This window comes from Cryptomeria japonica, chromosome 7 (assembly GCF_030272615.1).
Source record: "Cryptomeria japonica chromosome 7, Sugi_1.0, whole genome shotgun sequence".
In the NCBI taxonomy this organism is placed as follows: domain Eukaryota; kingdom Viridiplantae; phylum Streptophyta; class Pinopsida; order Cupressales; family Cupressaceae; genus Cryptomeria; species Cryptomeria japonica.
In genome coordinates this window covers 684068200-684089989 of record NC_081411.1, presented here as the reverse complement: position 1 = coordinate 684089989, position 21790 = coordinate 684068200, and the positions used below count along the sequence as shown (strand labels likewise).

Here is a 21790-nt window from a genome sequence, read left to right as displayed (position 1 = left end):
AAATCATCAAAAATACATTTAGTCATATTTCGAAATATATATGTATTTCAAAATTTATTTTAACTCACTCAAATAATATTACTATTAGAACTATCATTTTGTCTGTTAGATTGTCTTTCAACTTTCAGCTTTCAACTTTACTTATTTTTTGAAACTTCGAAACATTCATATAAATCAATAAAATCATATGTTCATCTGATAAGTGCTAAAAACACCAATCATCCATGTTTTAGTGCTAAAAACACCAATCATCCATGTTTTCTTTTATAAATGACAAAAATATAAATATATTGATTAAGGAATCCTAAAATGATCTACAAAACAACAGCAATTACTACTAAGATTCAATAGAATAGAAGTCAAGTAGATTTCTCACAAAACCACATTCTCCAAACCAGAAAAAAACGTTAAATCCAATAAAACATAACATAGTTAAATATTAGTTATTAAACACATGGAATGGAATGGAATCCTTATGTTTTTACACCCATATTTAAAAGGATAACTCAATGCTGGACAGAATTTGGGTTGAGCGGTGGAGCCGAAGGCTGCACAGGATTCCATGACCGTGAAGGTGATGGCGAAACCTCCATCTGGGAAGTCTCGTTTCTCTTGCCCCAGCAACAGCATATGCAAAACCCTATTATTAAAAATATAAAAACAACGATTCCAATAATCGATCCGATTAGAATATACTTCATTTTTTTGCGTGCTGGGTGAGAGGATGGGCTTGGATTTGGCATTACAGGAGGAATTCCTGGTGAATATTGATTTAAAAAATTCCAAACGTGGACAGCGTGAGTCTCAATTGCAACACCATTGGAGGCCGAAAAGCTAAGCTTGACGTTGGGGGTAAGAAACTCACTCAAATCTATATTATACCACAACACCGGCATTTCAGGTCTAGATGGAGTAGCACCGCCGGGGTTATATAAAAGGAAGACTTGAATCTGTGTGCCGTTGTAATCAACCCACACTTCCCACTTTTCTCCATTGTTGAGAGTAGCGCCTGTGTAAAGATCACTTACTGAAACAGTTTTCACTGATATGACACTGTTGACATCGATTCCTACATGGTTATCATCCGGATCAAACTCATTCTCGTATGTGTCGAACTCCACAGCAACAATCTGATTGGATGAGTTCCCATCTGTTTCAGATTCAAAGAGTCCGAGCCATTCGCCGCGATCAGCGTCGAAGGATTCAAAGTCGGAGGGAGCGAGAAAGAAAGTGAGACCGTCTCCGCTGCCATTGACTGCAACTATGCTGAATTGGAAATGCGTTGAAAAACTTGCCAGAGCTTTAGAAGGAATAATGTTGGAGTAAGTTGCCCACCCGAGGCCCGATCGGCTCTTGGTAAGGTGTATCACGTTCTGATAAATGGAAGCATCTGCTGATAGTTGGATATTTGTTTTGGAAGGAAAAATGAAACTAATCGCTCCTGCGTCTGACATGTAACAAAAAGCCGAACAAGTAATAGACAAGCAGAAAAACAATCTCGCTGCTTGTACTTGATGGGTGCTAGCCATCGGGACTTACCCGGCAATGAATGAATGGTTTTTATGAATAACGCCCACGAGACCAAAGAATAGTTATTCAGTTTACAGACCAGGTGGGGTGAGAAACTTAGTATACAGACGGAGGGTTTAGTTTACAAACTGACAGTTATATAGAGGGAGCTGGAGAAGCCGTATCGAAAAATTGTCCAAATCTCCAGAATCTTTTGCCTGCTTTCTTTCATTCGACGAAGAAGAAAATTAAGAAAGAGGGAAAGAAATTAAGAAGAATAGAAATAGTTCGATTAGAATTACGAAGAAGATTCCTGAAACGGAGACATAAATGAAAAACAAAAATAATTCTCTTGTACACACGTTAGGATTCGCTAAACTTTCTCCTCGCCTTCTTCACCCACTTGTTATTTTCACCGAATTCTTGTAGACAATTATGTTTTTTGTGTTTTGTTTCTCTGGCTTCCCACTTCGTACTCAGTTTCTTCACCCACCTCATTCCTTTCCGCGTATCTTGACTTTTTGGATACAGATTTATATTTGCTTTTTGTTTATCTGAGTCCCCATCTAAAGGAGTTTCTTCTTGGTTTCAAAGGTAACGATTGTCCTGGCCAGCATGTTTTCTTTCGTCGAAGAATTTTATGTGTCTGAAATTTTGAATGGACGAAGTCTTCTCTCTCTTGAAACAAATGAGAGAATTAAAAAAATTAACATAGACCAATGGTGAGAGCTTTCTCTTTTATGGAGAATTACGTGCGATGGGTAAAATGGCATATTCATTCCCTCTCCCTTCCTATTTTGTGTTGCTTTTGATTAGGATGTCTTAACTGGAATAACTATTCTATTAATATATTTCTTGGTTTATATTTTAAATTTTATATCATTAAGTTTTTTTCTATTTATTTTTATTTATATATATTGTTTCAAATTTAAATTAAATAGAGTTGATTAGGATCAGTTTAGCAATTACAAATCTTTTTATCTTTTAGTTTTTAAATTTTTATTTCTTGTTTAGTTGATCATTTCACTAGTCATTTTGAGTTGATGCAATACATGTTATGTTGTTCACTGCACTTGGTGGATGTATTTCAAGACATTTGTTTCATTCATTTGAACTCATCCCTGATCATTTAAGAATCAATCAAGCCCATCAAAACATTAATCGGGACAAGAAATGGAAATGAATTTATTACATAATGAAAGTATTCATAATACATTATCATAGTTCCATCATGTATTTTATTTTTTTTGTTAAATATCTATTAAAATTTAGTGTTGGATTGTATACATATTTGACTAAGAAGAACATTACTCTAGTGATCTAGAAAATTTATAAAAGTTGTTTATAAACACCATAGATCCTTATAACCCTTGAACACGAAGGTGAGGTAATAGACAAATAAAATTGGAAGAATCACGTCTATGAGTTGCAATGCCATTTCTAGACAAGTCACAAATATCAATTTTGTAATCATGAATATGGAACAAAGGAAGAGACGATGTTTTTCTTGAACTTTCTTACTCTCTTCAACCAGCTTCAAACATAATAATGTTGGTAGTTGTATTGATTGAAATAATTTCTTTTGAAAGAAACTTAAATATGTGCTAAGAATGTGGAGATTGTTGAATATAAAATATTTATTTCACTTTGGAAAAGAAATAACTTTAGGAAATTGTAACATAGTCTAATGGAATTATTTTAGAAAATTAAGTTCATGTAATGATAAAAATACATATAACACCTTTATTTGGCTTATGTTTAGGATGCTTGTATTAGGGTATCCTAAATGAAATAATTAATACACAAGTAGCTCATATTCATGAACAAATTCACCTCATATCATGATTCTTATTACCATTAATTGTTTAAGTTTCTTTTTTATCTTCATACTTTTTGTTCCATATTTGTGATTACTTTGATGCGTGTAAAATTAACCTATTTTAATCTCACCACAAATATTCAAACACTTAAGTTCTAAAATTTTTATCTTTACTGATATTTGACTAGTTTTTGTGAGAGTTGACATAATAAAAACTATTTTTATTAATGCATTTGGTTGTTCTATAATTTACTCATTAATTTGAAACAATGAAACTTTTTTTAGGAATCAACTATGCACATCTACACTTTGATTCACAAGAAGAATTTATTATACAATCAAAGTATTTAAACAATATTATAATAAGTTGATTGGGCATTTTACTTTATTTTTAAATATTCAATTATAATTGTAATTAGGAGTTTTATTATGTATAAATTTTTCCTTTTATACAATTTTGTTATAAATAATTTCTTAAATTTTTCAATATAGATTTTAATATCAAGAAGAACTATTTAAGAAATTACTTTAAAAATTTGTTTATATCAGATTGAATGAGATATTTCATTTTACATTTCCACTTTAGAATTTTAATATTAGGAAGAATATGAATATATGTGTATGTGTGTATGTATAAATATATATATGTATATATCTGTATATATATGTATGCATGTATGTATGTATGTGTGTGTGTGTGTGTGTGTGTGTATGTATGTATGTGTGTGTATGTATATATATACATATGTATACACATACACACATTGTGTCCCCCTTCTCAATACCTTATACCTACCTTGCATCATCAATAAGATGTTTTTGATAAAAAAATATATCGAAATACAATATCATAAATAGTTATTCAAACTAGTTGAAAATAACCGTCATATCTTGTCACAGCAAATTACATTATATTCTTCAATAACTATTAATCATCTTTGTCATAAGATAAATTTTAGATATAACATTTGAACTAAAATTATTTATTTGTAAATATAATGAAGAACATTAAAATGAATTTTTTTCATTCTTTAATTATGTTTTAATTTCTTTCCTTTACACATAAATTTATAAATAAATCATTTTCTTTTTCATATATTCAAATAAAAAATAATAATTTCTTTCCTATTTTTTTATAAAAATAAATTATACGAAAATTACTAAACAAAAGAACACTTTTATAGAAAATAAATAAATTAACTTCAGTTCCTTTTCTCATGAAACTAATAAATGGGATACAAAACTATTATTGCATTGTCAATATACACTAACCTTGAGTTTCCTGTCTCATTCTCACCGACTGTAGTCCTAGACCTATGTCTTAGACCTATTTTATATCACATCATGTTGCTTATTACTAACCCGAAGACAATGCAATGTGACAAAACGTTCATTTACCTGAAAGCGAGCTGAATACAGGAATCCAGATAAACACGGAGGCATAATAAACCAAGGTACGTAGAAGACTTGGCTAAGGATTTGGCTGTACACGAAAGACTGCAACCCAGTGAACAACAATTACACTGTTGTTGCATTTACACTGGAAGAACTTACGGATAGCCCGGGAATACTGGCTAATTTCGATGGAAGAGCCCGTCGATAATCGTGAGGAATATGAGGCAATCCATCTCCGCTTTCGAGCGTGTGCAGTACTTTTTTCATACTTGGTCTCGCATTCGGGTTGGAATGAGAACACCACAAGCCCACCAACATTAGCCGTTTCATTTGCTCACGATTGAAATTTTCATCAAGTTTTTCATCTACTGCATCTACTATTCTGTTCTCCATGCAAGTGCCAAACCCATTCTACCAGTCTGTAATTATGTTCATCTAAGCTATTGTTCAACGGCCGCTTTCCACATGCAATTTCAAGGGCGAGTGCTCCAAAGCTGAACACGTCTGATTCTGGACTGGCTTTTCCCGTTACGACTAACTCCGGTGCCATATACCCAATTGTACCAGCTGGATTAGTGGTATAATAATCTTCCTCAGATTTCAGCGCTCTCGCTAGACCAAAATCCCCCAGCTTTGCTCTGAATTCTGAATCCAACATCACGTTGCCTGCCTTGATATCCCTGTGCAAAACACTGTCCCGGCGATCCTGATGAAGATAAACGAGACCAGAAGCTATGTCAAGGGCTATGATATATCTTTTATCCCATTCCAGATCACCCTTCGGATTGTCAAAAAGATAATTATCCAGACTTCCATTTGGGAGTAATTCATAGACGAGAAGCCTATCCTCCTTTCGGTGGCACCATCCCAAAAGCTGAACGAGATTACGGTGTGTGAGATTACCGTTCATAATCACTTCTGACGCGTACTGTTTCTTTCCTTCAGCGGAATTTGCATTCATCCTTTTCACAGCTACAACTTCATTTGTGCCACACAGAGTGCCTCTGTAAACGCTTCCGAAGCCACCATGTCCAATCTCTTGGTTTGCACTGAAGCTGTTAGTAGCGGCCCTGAGCTCAGCATATGAAAACTTCCGCGCAGACTGAACAGCCCTTTCAAGCCTTTTGTCCAGCTCCTCATCGCTCTCCTTTTCCTCACCAATGCTCCCGAGTTCGCAACGCTCGCCTCTTCTAGCACTTATACGGCGTTTCCATACAAAGAAAACAATAATAACCATAGCACAAACAATACCAATAACAATAGAAATAATTTTCAACCCAGAATGGCTAGAGCTTGGGCTTTCCATTTCTGTTTGGTTTGGGTTCGATATTTGGGCTGTTTGGTTTGGGTAAGATATTGGGGCTGGGCTTGGGGTTAAACTGTCCCATGAAAATTGACATGAAAATTTCCAAAAGTGTAATTCGTGAGTCTCAATAAAGACCCCCGTGGAGGCCGAAAGGCCAACCATGACGTTCTGGGGAAGGTACCAGCTCAGGTCTATATCATACACCAACACCGGACTTTCCGGTTTAGATGGACTAGCATTGTTTGGGCTCTGTGAAAGAATTACTTGAAGCTGTGCCAATGTACCATTGTAATCCACCCACGCTTCCCATTTTACTCCGCTGTAGAGAGCACCATCTTTAATTGAAAATGTTTCCTCGGATTTAATGCTGTTGACATCGATTCCCACATGGTTGTCATCGGGATCCCAGTCATTCTTGAATGTGTCGAACTCCACAGCAACAATCTGATTCGATGAGTTCCCATCTGTTTCAGATTTGAACAACCCAAGCCATTTGCCCGCATAAGCATCGGACGGTACAAAGTGGAACGGAGCGACGAAGAAAGCGAGTCCGTCTCCGCCGACATTACCATCAAATCTGGCAATACTGAACTGGAAATTCGTGGAGAAACTTGCCAAAGCTTGAGAAGAAATGTCCCACAGAGGAACAGTTAGCAAAAGTTGCCCAGCCACGGTTCCATGTCATGTCGTCGTTGAGTTGACTCTTGGTAAGCTGTATAAATGGAAGCATCTTCAGAAATATGGATAGCCGTTCGGGGAAGAAAATCAAAACTAAGTGCTCCGGCAAATAACACGTAACAGAAAGCAGAACAAGTAATAAACAAGCAGAAAAGGAATCTTGTCACCTGTAGTACATGAATGTTGGCCATCGGGATTTCACTTTGGAGGGAACGAATGAAAGAATGATAACGTTCACCACACCAAACAATCTATGAGATCAAAGAATCGTACCAAAGTTGTTTCGGATACACAACCTTCGAAAATTGCTCGCAGATTATGGCTGAAAAATTAAAAAATTGTCCATGAAAGAAGACATGTCCGGCTCACAATGTGGCAACAAACAAGGCATGTTAAATATTTCATATGATGTAAGCAACCGGCCTGCAACGAATATAATCTTATGCGGCTTGGATCCCATTTTGGAAATTAAGACAAGACAATATGCTTACTCTCTTGAAAGAACAACTAAATATATGTAGAAAAGAGCTAACATTATCCGATGACAAACGCTTCTTTCTATCCCTTTCGCAGCCGTCCTGCAATCTTCGAAATTTCCTAACAGTCTGTTTCCTCGACGAGTTTAATATTATGCGTTCTGTTTCTAAGATTGTCACACCAGACTATTTTTTTACTCTTTTCAACCAACTTCAAGCAACACCGAGGATTGCTCAGCCTTGAAGCCATTTGATATACAATCATTTGACTGTGCACATTTTCTCCTTCACTTTCTACATGCACCTAGTTGCTTTCAGCTAATCTCCATGCTGTGCAAACAGATTTATTTTTTGAGTTTTACGTGTTGTCCTGGGCGGCTTATATTCTTTCGACGTAGAAGTAGATATATGCTCTCTCTGTTTTTTTCAAAAAAATTACAGTAAAATGATTCTCAAATAATAATAGTCAGGAGAATCAAAGACTAGCGAGGCTTTCCTATATTCTATCGTCTTTAAGAAACAATAACTCAACAAAATGCGCAATCACAAAAAAAATCAATCAAGAAGGATTAAGCCAAATCAAATTATGAATAGACTATTACGATTTATCAGTAGAAAGGACTTCTATTTCAAAAATTCCAATTGCGATTAAGAAGAGAGAACGATTTGGCCAAGCAATTCATATCAACATTCTATTCCCTAGTTCCCTATATATATATATATCAAATTTTAGTTCCCATCTATTTAGAAAAAGGATAAAAATTGTAGAATCCATTTCATAAATAATCTTTTTAGTGTCAAACTCTAAAGAAAAAGATTAAAATGAAATGAAAGGACCACCTCCTGATTTCTAGAGAAGAAGAATTATTAGTATTCATTTTGAAAATAATCAAACCTCCTAATTTCTAGAGAACATAAATTACCTCAAGAAGAATTATTAGTATTCATTTTGAAAATAACAAAATGTGTGATAAGAGCATTTTCCATCTCTATTAACGTAGTAGAAGTTTAATTCTAGAGCCATAATGGATTGAGGAGCTAACTAAATTACACAAATTTAATCACATCAAGAATTAAGCATATGAGAGATATATGGCTTCATCCAAAGGAAATTTATTTGTCAATTAGAGCAATCTCAATTAGATGGAAAAAGGAATATTGAAGAAATAATTGAACATATCAGCATTACATTTTTTACCAAATATTGTCCAATATATATTCAGCACATTTCAAAATTAATAGCCTACCAGATTTTTACAACCCAGAGATATTATCATCAATAAATTGAAGATATTAATGGGGTGAACCCACAATAGTGGGTTACACTTTTTTGGACGAAAGAATTCCACTCTTTTGTCCAAAATCGATTTTTACCCATGTTCTATTGAAAGTCACTTTCGATCAAAAGCAAAAAACACTTTCGATCGAAAGTATTTTATGGGAAGCTTTCGATCGACTATAAGTTTCAATCTAAAGTTATTTTCTTTTTTTTTTTTAAATTAATATTTAAAGGGGTTCGATGGAACCCCTTTGTTTAGGGTTTTTTTGAATAAAAACCCCAAAACATCCCTAACTGTCATTTTCGATAGTTAGGGACGAATTTTGGGGAAAACTATGGATAGCGACACCGGCGAACCCCACCACCAACCTTTGAACCAAGTTGGATTTTTTTTGTGATTTTTTATGTAATATTTTGCTCTGTATTAGATTTCAATCAATTTTTTTCGTGTATATACATACATACATACATACATATATGTGTGTGTTTGTGTGTTTGTCTATGTATATGTGTATATATGTATATATATATGTGTGTGTATATATATGTGTGTGTGTGTGTGTGTTTGTGTATTTATATATACATATACATATGTATATATTTACATATATATGTTTGTGTGTATATGTTCATATATACATCTGTGTGTGTGTGTGTGTGTGTGTGTGTGTGTGTGTGTGTGTGTGTGTGTTTGTGTTAATGTTTTATGTTTAATGTTAGGAAAAAATGTATTTACATGTATGTTATATGTTTTTTTATGTTTGACTTAAAATATTATATGTTGATTAGAAAAAGTTGAAATTATTACTATATATACATTAACGTTTTATGTTTTATGTTTCATGTTAGAAAGATTTGTATTTACAAGTATACATTATATTATGTTTATATTTTATGTTTGATTTAAAAAATATTATAATATGTTGATTAGAAAAAGTTGAAATTATTAGTTATTTTAAATCAAACATAAAATATTAATTTAATCTCTTTATTAAACTAAACCAAATGAGACTTAAAAAATTAAAAACATAAAACATATATTTATTTAAGAGACTTAAACTTTTTAAATTAACTAGATCCTTCAATAATTATTTTATAATTTATTTTCAAAATATGAAATATAGAGAACTTCCAATGAAAGAACTACCAATTAACTAGATAGATCTTTGTTAAAATGTGACCTTTAAATTTATATATTCTCATCATATTAGCCTTGATTTATACCACTTGAGACTTAAAGATGTCCTTAAAAACTTATGTTTTGATTCTTTTCCTTAAATTTCTCAACTCACAGGTCTTCCTCTCTCTCTCTCTCTCTCTCTCTCTCTCTCTCTCTCTCTCTCTCTCTCTCTCTCTCTCTCTCTCTCTCTCTCTCTCTCTCTCTCTCTCTCTCTCTCTCTCCAAGTAAGACTCTCTCTTTCTCTCTATAAATCCCTCCCATTTGTCCCTCTATCTCACCAATTAAGATTCTCTTTCACTTTCTCTTTCTTTCTTCCTACCCGTAAGACTTTTTTTGCTCTCTTTCTTTGTCTTTCTTCCTCCCCTTAAGACTCTCTCTCTCTCTCTCTCTCTCTCTCTCTCTCTCTCTCTCTCTCTCTCTCACACACACACACACACACTCATGTGCATACATTTAATACTCATGTCACGCATGTTTAAATTTATACATGATTGATGAATGTTTAATTTTGATGCACGTGCATGTACATTTACATAATGACACATATATGCTATACTCTCACATGTGTACACTCGATGTACTATTCTTGATTTTTTTTAGAGCTTACTAGATCTTATATTTAGAATAAAATAAAATTCTTCATTTTAATGGACCATTAAAATTCAAATATTAGATCTTTGAATTAGTTTGAATACATGTATCTAGTAATTTTGTCTAAGTCAATGTTCATGTGACATTAAATTATTCTTTTGGTGTACCAGATCTATATATTATCATCACATTGATCATGGGAGATGATGCAATCCCCTATCAGGAACTGTTCTCATGAATAAAAATGAGATTCAAATATTGAGAGCATCCATAAATAGTAGTAGTAACACAAGTGTCTATAAAAATACTTGTCAAAAAATTCTTGATAGCCTTGTGAAAATCAAGGATGACATTCAAGGCACTAGTGCCTATTTTATTGATGCTATATAGGTTGTTCTTGCTAAGAAGCGGCAAGAGGTTTTTCATGGTTTGTCCCTTACTGAGGTTCAAAGTTTAGTACCTAAGGAAACTCTAAAAGAGTGTAGTTTCCCATCATACTTAGGGAAAAATATGGTAAAAGGATATCAGGTCACCAAATGTGAGGATGAGGACATGGTTGTTGTGATATACCCATGTTTCCTTGTTGCCCATGGTTGTTATCCAAATAATGACCAAATTCCACTTTATTTTGCACAGTAGTTGTATGCTGAGGTTCACCTAAATAAAAATGTGAACTGCACTGGTTTGCCACCATATTTAGGTTAGGGTCATGTGGTAGGCTTGCTGACAGGGACCCTTATCATTGAGCCAGTCAACAGATTCCAACACTAGGGCCATTCTCAGTTAGAGGGCACATAATATTCAACCTTTGTTAAGTCTTGAGGTAGATGAGGTTGTTCATAGTACCCAGCTCTGGGAGGCCATACATAGAGTTGGTGACATTGCAGCTACAACCGCTTTGATATCCAGTGATTGTGTCGACTAGTATTTGATGAGTCATTGACGCTCTAGATCTTCATACAATGCAACACACCCTAGTAGTAGCTTAGATTATCTTTATACTACAACATGCATCACTTTGCCTACTAATATAGAGGGCCTAACATGAAACATGCCACATGTTACTTTGATGAGTTTAGCTGAAGATATTTTCTATGCATATGCATTTATTACATCTAAGCATCATATCCCTATAACAGATGTTAGAGGTTGGGTGGGCACCATCTTTCATGAGCCACATTCAAGCTCTCATGATGATTCTTATCAGCCACAATGCAATTGAAGGAAACTAGCATTACATGGAGGTCTAGTTATGCACATACAAAACATAGTGGAACAAGAAAAAGTTAAATGGAGACCAAACACATACATAGAAAATAACCTTCCATCTTTTGTCGATGAAACTAGTGATAAACCAAGCTAATGAAATAGATGGAAACATGGTAGAGTGAAAAGTTTGGTATTTCATCTATCAAATTTTGGTTTGAGAAATAATAGTTAATTTTTATTAATTTTTACTTGTAATCACAATAAATTAGCATTCACAAGAAATATATATGGAAAGTATTATGAATATGTAACCAATGTCAATAAAAGAGTGTAGGAGGAAGTGAATTTTTTTGTGATAGACTTATATGGAATGTGATTCATTAAAAAAAAAGGAGTGTTGGAGAATGAAGGAATATATATATATATATTATCAGAGCCCATGTTTCGAACTTGGGTACTCTGGGATTGTAGTGAGCCCATTCAGCTTGACCTTTTGTGTAGGTCTTAGTGTTTATGTTTCCCTTGTTTTCTTCTTGCTGTAGATCTGAACCATTTTCTCTTTTGCAGTGTTAGGTCATGGCTAGGAAAGATAAGGGAGTTGGTCATGTTAGTGGATGCAATAGAGGTAGAGATGGGCAACGGGGTCGAGGTTCAGACTGCCATAGTCCTTCGCCACCACCCACTCATGTGAGTGTGGACTAGGAGCAGTCTGTTCATTAGGATGAACAACATGCAGACTGAGATAAATGTTTTAGGAGGTTCTAGCCAAGCTAGGCCCGAGGCCTGAGGTTGATCAACCCATCCGCGCTCAAGTTGGGGAGTTGCATTAGTAGGTTCTAGAGGAGAGACAGAGAGAGAGGTCTCCTAGGAGGAGGGAGATCCCAACTGACCAGGACCTAGCTCCCATGGGTCACATAAGGGTCTTGATGAGGTCCAGTCCTCCCTTCTTTGATGGTAGAGGTACTAGTCTCGATGCAAAGACCTGGCTTATCGACTTAGATCAGTGTTTTGCCATGTATTCATATGGTAGCAACACCAAGGCGAGATGCGCTATCATGCATCTCGAGAGATTTGCATCTATATGGTGGTGGTTAGAGGAGGAGAGGATTGGTGTTAGCATTAACACTGTATCATGGGAGATCTTTTTGGAGAGATTTAGGGCATGATTTCTCTCACCCCAGTGGAGGCAGTCTTAGGCAAATGAGTTCTACGCTTTGTGTCAGTATGGTTTATCAGTAGATCAGTTTGAGCATCGATTCTACAAGATTAAACAATATGTCAGAATTGGCAATGATTAGGTGATGCTTTTTCAACACTTCTTGAGGGGTCTAAATGACCGCATCAGTGGGGGAGTGAGAGTTTTTGAGCCAGCTTCAGTCGAGGTAGCTGTGGCGAAAGCCGGGTTGGTAGGGCAGGACCGTAGTCATGCACATAGTGGTCAGTCAGGAGTGCAATTAGGGAGTGCACCTTTTAGTGGGCCCAAGTTTCGTGGGAACCAATCTGAGCCAGCTGCACTATTTAGGAGTCCTCAAACACCCGCTAAGGGTGGACAACAGCAGCAACAGCCACCGAGATCGAAATAGTTCCAAGGCCAACAGGGTGCCAACTCTCAACATAGAAGAAACAGGGACTAGCAAAGGAGTAGACAGGGTCTTCTAGGGAAGTCCTGTCAGGGTGCATTTGAGGCCCCTAGCAGTGGAAACTTCCAGCAGTCCAGTGGGTCGATTGGAGGTACAAGACCAGGTAGGGGAGCTTGCTTCTCATGTGGATAGTTTGGTCATATAGCCACTTAGTGCCCTTAGCGTTCTCACCAGATGGAGAATCTGAGGCCAACAGCATCAGAGCTGACAGTAGGGGATGCAGGTAGATCCCACAGGGCTTTTACAGCTGTTTATGACCACCAGGTTGAGTGTCAAGGTATAGTTATTGAGGCCACAGGTGTATTGTGTGGTATTCCTATCTTTGTTCTTTTTTATTTTAGTGCTTTAGATTCTTTCAACTCTTCATTCTTTGTGGAGTTGTGCAGGCTCACATTTACTAAGAAGGCAGATAGTTGGCTAGTAGAGTTGGCTACCAGAGTGCATGTGTTCATAGATGCCTTTGTTCCCATTTGCAAGTTGGACCTAGGACCCTTTATGACTTTTGTTGACCTTCGAGCAATTCAATCTATCAATGCTGGGGATGACCCTCCTTCAGCATTGCTACAAGTTTTTTCATTTTAGAAAATGGAGAACAACAAAGATGATACTGACAGACATAGATTAGTGTTATCTAATGCCACATACATGCAGTTGGAAATCTTGCCTTCTAAATATGCTTCTCTAATAGATTCAGATATTCTAAAAATAGGCACAATAGTCTAGTTATCGACCTATACATGCTGATACATATGGAACACAAGGTAGGAAATCAACTATGATTATTAAATACAATATGTTTCATCTTTTTTTAATTTCGTTTATGTATAGTTAACATTAATTTAAGAAGAAGTCTTTTGTTTTCACAGGACTATTGTAATACTTAATTTGGAAGTGAAACAAACTGATTGCCTATTCTTTGGTAAACCAGAATATCTATTCAAAGAACAACAACCAGAAATTATGTTTGAGGACAGACCATCAACATCTAAATGATCTCTTCAGTTTGCAACTGAATTGCCATCCCCACAAACAACAACTTTTGAAAATATAAGCCCTATCAAAACTTTGAATCCATATCAAAATAATTGGACTATCAAAGGGAGAGTTACTCATAAACGACCTATTAAGGCATATAGCTCAGTGACCAAAAATGACCATGTGTTTAGCTTTGACATTGTTGATTGTGATGGTTCTGAAATTAGAATTACATGTTTTGATGAGATAGCTAAGTTACACTCTAACCGTGTGGACATAGGTTCACATTATATTATTTCAAAAGGATCTGTTAAGGAGGAAAATGCAAGGTACAAAAAACTAAATAGCCATTTAGAAATCACCTTGTCTGATACATCCATTCTAAAATGCGCACCAACGAAGAAAAACCAAATCGACAAAGTCCTCCTTTCATGCCCATTAGTGAATTGTTTCATCTAACAAATAACACCCTGGTTGACATAATTGGTCTTGTTCTATATGTTAGAGATATCATTCCTATACATAGGAAAGATGGCAATCAAACAGAAAAATGTCTGGTGAAAATTAATGATCTATCTGGTTCAACAATTGACATCAACTTATGGGGTCCAATGGTAGAACAAAAGGGCCTGTAATTGAAAAATATGTTGACCAATGATAGTGTGCTTATCCTTGCTTTGCATAATGCTCGTGTTGGCTATTTCAATGGGAAGCTTATAAACATAACAGCTGCAACAACATTACATATCAACCCAAGTTTTCTAGAAGCAGTGCTTCTAACATTAAGAGGAAAGGACCCTTTGCTTGTTGTACCCTTTATTGCAGAAACTATCCACATAGATGGCAGATATACTAGAATGACAATTTCTTCAATCCATGAGCGGATGAGCATCAAACCAGAAACAATTCAAACAACATTGCTAGCTGTTCTACGCTTTGTGAACATCAATGACCAAAATTTCTATTATGCAGCTTGCCCACTGATAGTCAATGGAAGGCCTTGCAAGAAAAAATGTACACAAAATGCTGATGATTCTTGGTTCTTCTCTAGATGTCAAATGACTATGCAAGACTGCAATTATAGTTACCTCTTGCCTCTAAAGTTTTAAGATGCCATAGGTACTCTATGGGCCACTGCATTTGATGAGGGTAGCATTCACTTGCTACACAAAACTGCAAAACAGCTCTATGCACTAGAAAGCGATACAACAACAATAGAGACACCTTCCTCAGTGATCAAGACACTACTATCACGTTACTATTCATTCACAGTGCTGGTTTCTACTGAGACACATAACTCAGAAATGAAGATGAAAGTGACAGTCAATAAAGTTGCTCCTATTGACTTCAAAGCTAAGTGCCATGCATTACTTGCAGAAATTGGCTGCTTAAGTACAGACACTTAAAATTATAACGCATCTTTTCTAATTATTAAACTTTGTAGTTTACAATACTATTATACTATTAGCTAACTTTGATATTTAATACTTTTACATATACAAACAAGTACGTTTTACAAAGACAAGAGTGCTTCTATAAATATCGATATGGACATTTCTTACATCTACCAATTATTTGTTTGAAAGTTTTTCCTATTGACATAAGTTATTTTTAGTCATAGTCATTACTTTTAAATGTGTTGACACTATGTTGTTTGCAAATAAAGTATACACATATGCACATATATTGTTCTTTTTCTAGTCTTATAACTATATGTATAACAATACAATACATAACTATACATAAGTATTCATAGTTATAGTATTTTCAATATATACATGTACTTATATATGTGCATATGTTCATATACAAAACCTTAAATTTTTAAATTATATGTATTTGTACATGTGTATATGTGTACATACATCTGCATGTATCAGAATTTACTATAGTTGTGCATACCTATATTACAATCATGCTTTTAAAAACATAAAACATAAAAAATTGTTGTATCTATACATAGCTATATGACAATGCTACCTTTTGCAATACCAAGTTGCTAATAGCAGCATATTTATGCAGTACGACACTAGAAAGTCAATTTATGACTTTCCACAAGCCATAAATTTCAAGTAAAGGCAATTAAAAAGATATATAAAAAGTTGTCCATATAAGTTGAGACAACGAGAGCAACAAAACAACAGAACAAATCATTATAGATACAAATAAACACAGCAAAAATAGTTTACTACATTCTTATACATTCTTCATACATGCTTCAAAGTTAACTACCTTCAATTATGAAAGTTCTGACATACCTCTGCTCTCTTTAAAATATTAGATATCTATCCAACCTTGCCCTCAAGAAATTGATGCTATCAAATTGAAGAGAAGCCAGACCAATAGAACTTATTATGCAAAGAACAAAGCTGATATCTCCAAGAAAAGATAACTGAAGCGTCATGCACTTCATATACCTTGCAATAACTCACGATAGTTATTAGAAACAAAAAATAGTGATGTTGAGCAAGTTAATCTCAATCAAACATTTTCTATTGCTCTTGAACTTGCTATGAAGGATGCTTCATTTCAAAATACGTTGTCTAATTTCCACAAAAAGATTGATATGTTGGAGGTCACACAACCATGTTCTGTTTGCAAAGAAATGTATGTGGGCATGATTATTAAAAAATTCAAAATGTAGTTGTGTGCATGAGATGTTATGGTGAAAAAGACCTCCACCGCTTCTCATTATCAAACAATATGGAACTAGGTGAGCAACCTTCTATTTTAAAGTCTCTCTCTCAAGTAGAAGAAATGCTCATATCAAGAATTGCCCCTGTTTTACAAGTAACACATGCAAGGGGAGGGAAATACAAATATTCTGGCCATACAATAAACTTCCCACAAGATATTTCTGATATTGCAATAACATTACCTCGACATATTAACCAATTAGAAATTCTAATTGTCCGTAGAACAAATTTCCAAGGTTTAACATATGACTGTTACGTGAATAGATTTCACGTCATGAATGCATTGGCTTACAAAATAAAACATGATCAATACTACAAGGATGTAGTCATTGATCCAGATGCAGTGCTTCTATTGCCAGAGAAAACCACTGACATTATAGAGCTACTACATTCAATACATTCCCTGCAAGAAGATGTTGTTGAAAATACCTCTACTGTACCTGATATTGACAACGAAGAACAAATCAAGGAGAATAGTTCCTCATTTATCCCACAACTACCATCATCAATACTAGAACTTGATGCAATAAAAAACATCCTCCATCTAGATAACAACATCAACAACATTATTCCTTGGCCACAAATTAGTACATCACCTATCAATGAGTACGATACTAAGGGCCTCCTTTCCATGGCATTCCCAATGCTTTTCCCTACTGGAATAGCTTTACCACTACAACAAAGAGCAAAGCAAGTGCATTTACATAAATATGCTTTGAACTTGATCAAATACTATGATCAAAGATTTGGGCAACATGTTCACTTTAGATATTATAGCTACAATCTCATGATGAGACATCGATCCTAGCAATCAACTTCTTTCTTCATTAAGACTAATCTACAAGATAATCTTCCACAAAATCTTTATGGCCTAAAGGAATACTTGCAAAACACACCGTCAAGTGAATTACCAAATCATATCATGCGATATGCAGGCTCATTGTGTGGTACACGGGCATTTTGGAGCAAGTCCCAGCGTGACCTTACATCAATGATAGAACAGTTAGGTGCACCTACACTGTTCTTCACCTTAAGCTTAGCTGACACAAAATGGCCAGACTTGCATAAGTTATTGCCAAAGTCAAAGTCAGCTACTACACCTAACAATAGAAGAGAATTTACTGAAAATTTAATCAATAATCCTCACTTTACAGCTTTATACATACACTTAAGATTTCAAATCTTTCGTGATGAAGTCATTGTGAAAGAGCTGAAAACTATTGACCACTGGTACAGATATGAATGGCAACACTGAGGCTCTGCACATATACATGGCTTTCTTTGGTTGCCACAAGCACCAAATGTTGATAACCTTAACCGGTTAGATTATGCAAATATCCAATCAGTTAAACACTTCTTTGACCAGTACATCACAGCATGGAATCCACATCCTAGAGAGGCTCGCTTGAACAGGCAATATATGCCTGCAATTTCAGATCCATGCCTTGCAGATATAGAAATCATATCCAAATCAGATCCTTGTACTGATTACACTGAGTTGCTCAATACTGTTCAATGGCATACAAAGTGTTCAGAGTATACCTGCTTGAGGAAAAAAAAATCAATCCTTCAATGCCAATACAAAGCTCCTTGGCCTGAACAACCTGAATCCTCACTAATATTAGACCACAACAATAACCCATCATACAAACTAGCAAGGAATGATAGTTGCCTAAATGTACACAACCCTACAATGCTTGCCATATGGAGAGCAAATGTTGACTATCAGCCTGTCTGCTCCAAGAAAGTAGTTCTACAATATATTTCAAAGTACGCATCAAAAACTGAACAAAAGTCAGAAAGTTATATTGATATCTTGAAACGTATAGTTGAATCAATGAATTTAGATGATACAATCCTCCTAGCATACCAAAGGCTGCTCATGGGAATAGTTGCTCATAGGGACATTAGCGCACAAGAAACTTGTCACATGCTACTTAAACTCCCATTGATATCTTGCACATGCCAATTTGTAACACTGAATGTTGGTACAAGAATCTTCTAACACATAGCTAATCGTGATGAAGAATCTCAAACCTCAATATCTTATATCTCAAACTACATGAAATGACCATCAGAATTATCAAACCTGACTCTTCTTCGTTCAGCCCAACTATATACATACTCTGAGCACTATAAATCATGTAAATGGATGAAAAGAAAGCTACACGCAATTGTAAATGTCTACCCACAACACAAATCATTACCTTTAGAAGAGGACAATAGTTTTGAAAGTTTCTATTGGAGTGAATTGCTTCTTTACAAACCATTTTGAATTATTCCTATACATATAGGGACCTCACCTGAAGAAATTATCATAAATTGGAAATCTCTTTAAAGTATAGATTACATCCACTGGCATGTAAATGGTTTTGAAGAACACATTACCAAAGAAAATGGTGGAGAGCTACAACCAAAAGATATTCATCAATCAACTCAGGAAGGACTATACGAATGGGAGTTTTTGTCACAAATGGGAGCATCAAACAACTTCAACATTGTTGGTCTTCAACTGCTTGGCAAACGTGATTTTGATCTACAGTTTGATTGGACTACTTCTATACCTGATGAACCACAACATTCAAAAGCATTTAACTTTATTTTAATAGAGAAAAGCCAAGCACCCCACAATCTTGTGAACCCGCATTTAAATGCACCTACTAACTACGAGCTTGCATGAAACCAAATGATTGGACTTGATATTATTAAAACTCATACTGAACACAACCTAGATTTTGCACCATTACAATTAATCATTCAAGGCACTGTAGGTACTGGAAAATCATTTCTTATTGACTGCATATATAGACAGTTAAATTCAAATACAAAACATGCACAATGCCCTTTTCTTGTACGAGCACTGATAGGTATCTCTGCATATAATATCCAAGCAACCACAATCCATGTTGCCCTCTGTATACCCGTTCAAGAATACAAACCCTTAACAGGCCATTCCGTATTAATGTTCCAAGAGCAATGCAAACACTTACATTACATTTTAATAGATGAAATGAGCTTTGTTGGCCCTCAATTACTCATGAAGATTGATAAAAGATTGCGAGAAGCTTTTCCCAGCAGACAACATGAATCATTTGCAGGTATCTCAGTCATTTTGGTTGGTGATCTTGCACAGCTTCCACTAGTTATGGATAGGCCATTATATGCATCTCACTCAATGGCACTAGCTCTATGGCACACATTCAATATTGTTGTTACCTTGGATATTCCATTTCGTCAACAAGGCACAAGTTCTTCACACATAAGATTATGTGAAATATTGCTTAACATCCTCAACTCAACACCATTACAAATAGATTGGAAATCCCTCCAGTTGTGGTCAACCCATACTTTATCACTTGATGAAAATAATCACTTCAGCCAACAAATGCAGCTTCAAGTGCACATAACATAAAAATGTTAACACAATTGCACTCGCCCATTGCACATGCAACAACAATCATAGCACATCAAAGAGATAAGAAGGCACACCAAGAAGAACAACTAGCATTTGAAATTCTTCTTTCTATAGACCAGGAAATTATGCTTATTGCAAATCTATGGATAGAAGTTGGCCTTGTAAATGGTGCTTTGGGCCAGATCAAACAAATTGTCTACACTGCAGGTTCGAAACCACCTGATTTGCCAAAATATGTTATTCTTTTCAAAAATTATATTGGGCCTTCATGGGATCCACAAAATGAAAAACATGTCCCAATTCCACCAATTACTAGAGGAAACCGAACACAAATTCCACTAGCAATGGTATGGGGCATTACAATTCACAAATCATAGGGGTTGACACTAGACTTTACCATAGTTGACATTGGCAAAATAGAGAAACAAGGCCTAACATTCACAACCCTTTCAAGAGTAAAAGCAATTGAACATCTACATATACAACCAGACTTTAGCTACCAAAGGTACTCCCGATTGAAAGGTGCAGCATCAACAGTACTTCGAAAGGAAGAGGAAGCCTGGTTGCTAGAGCTTTCACACAACACAGAACAAGCATACCTACAGAACAAACAGAATCAGGTATACAAATCAAATCTTGATTATATTTTCATGTATTGTATATCTTCTATTCATTGTTTCATCACAAATTAATATTTCTACTTCCCAAGATCGACAACACAATGAATGACTATAGAAGTGAAGAGCCCTTTTGCGTGCCCCAAGTCTACAAGAAAAAAGGTACACATGTCATGCCTACTCCCTAGTCTAAAATTTTGTTACTTTCATGTACTATTACAAGATTCTCTCTTCCATATCACTTGTTCAATACATTTAATACTAACTAGTGATGTACTAATACAAGATTCTTCATAGGCATTATACTTTAACAAGTATTACACATATAATGGTTTGTGATGCTATTTACTCACTGCAACACTATTTACAATTGGTAAGTATTATACTATGTACTAATACAACATTCTCTCTACCATTTCACTTGTTCAATAGATTTAATATTAACTAATAATGTATAAATACAAGATTCTTCTTTAACTGCACCTCTTCCATTTCACAGGTTTTACACTTTATGAACAATTACTTTCAAAAATAACAAAATCCAATACACCAACTTCAGTAATTTGAAGGTATGTAGCACTCTACAAATTTTCTGTCCTCTACTTTCAAGTTTCTTGCTTTGTTCATGTTCTCTAACTGTTCACAGTTTTCACCACTTCCAGTGTGCAAATGTATCATCACAAAACAATATTTCTACTTTCTAGGATCTACAACACAATGAATGACTATAGAAGTGAAGAGCCCTTTTGCATGCCCCAAATCTACAAGAAAAAAGGTACACACGTAACACCTACTCCCTATTCGACAATTTCATTCCTTTCACGTGATATTACAAGATTCTCTCTTCCATATCACTTGTTCAATACATTTAATATTAACTAATGATGTACTAATACAAGATTATTCACACGCATTATACTTTAAGAGGTGTTACACATATAATGGTTTGTGATGCTATTTACTCACTGCAACACTATTTACAATTGGTAAGCATTATACTATGTA

General features: G+C 35.1%; 2 protein-coding genes across 2 annotated transcripts; both read right to left on the bottom strand.

Moving 5' to 3' along the window:
- Positions 1-506: 506 nt before the first annotated feature.
- On the bottom strand, positions 507-5053 carry LOC131054121 (seed lectin-like). The gene is made up of 3 exons (XM_057988581.2): positions 4851-5053; positions 4727-4737; positions 507-1447 (listed from the first exon to the last, which is right to left on the bottom strand). The coding sequence occupies exons 1-3, from the start codon at positions 5051-5053 to the stop codon at positions 507-509; spliced, it is 1155 nt and encodes a 384-aa protein (XP_057844564.2).
- A 31-nt stretch (positions 5054-5084) lies between these two features.
- Positions 5085-6898, bottom strand: LOC131054120 (L-type lectin-domain containing receptor kinase IX.2-like). The gene is made up of 2 exons (XM_057988579.2): positions 6694-6898; positions 5085-6649 (listed from the first exon to the last, which is right to left on the bottom strand). Exons 1-2 carry the CDS (start codon positions 6896-6898, stop codon positions 5085-5087), a joined length of 1770 nt encoding a protein of 589 aa, XP_057844562.2.
- Between the last annotated feature and the right edge of the window lie 14892 nt (positions 6899-21790).

Excerpts from the sequence above, each read along its gene's own strand:
- LOC131054121 (XM_057988581.2), bottom strand. The coding sequence starts at position 5,053 with ATGAAACGGCTAATGTTGGTGGGCTTGTGGTGTTCTCATTCCAACCCG.
- LOC131054120 (XM_057988579.2), bottom strand. The coding sequence starts at position 6,898 with ATGGCCAACATTCATGTACTACAGGTGACAAGATTCCTTTTCTGCTTG. Across the intron at positions 6,650-6,693 it reads TGACATGGAACCGTGGCTGG|CTTTGGCAAGTTTCTCCACG; the intron begins GCAACTTTTGCT and ends TTTCTTCTCAAG.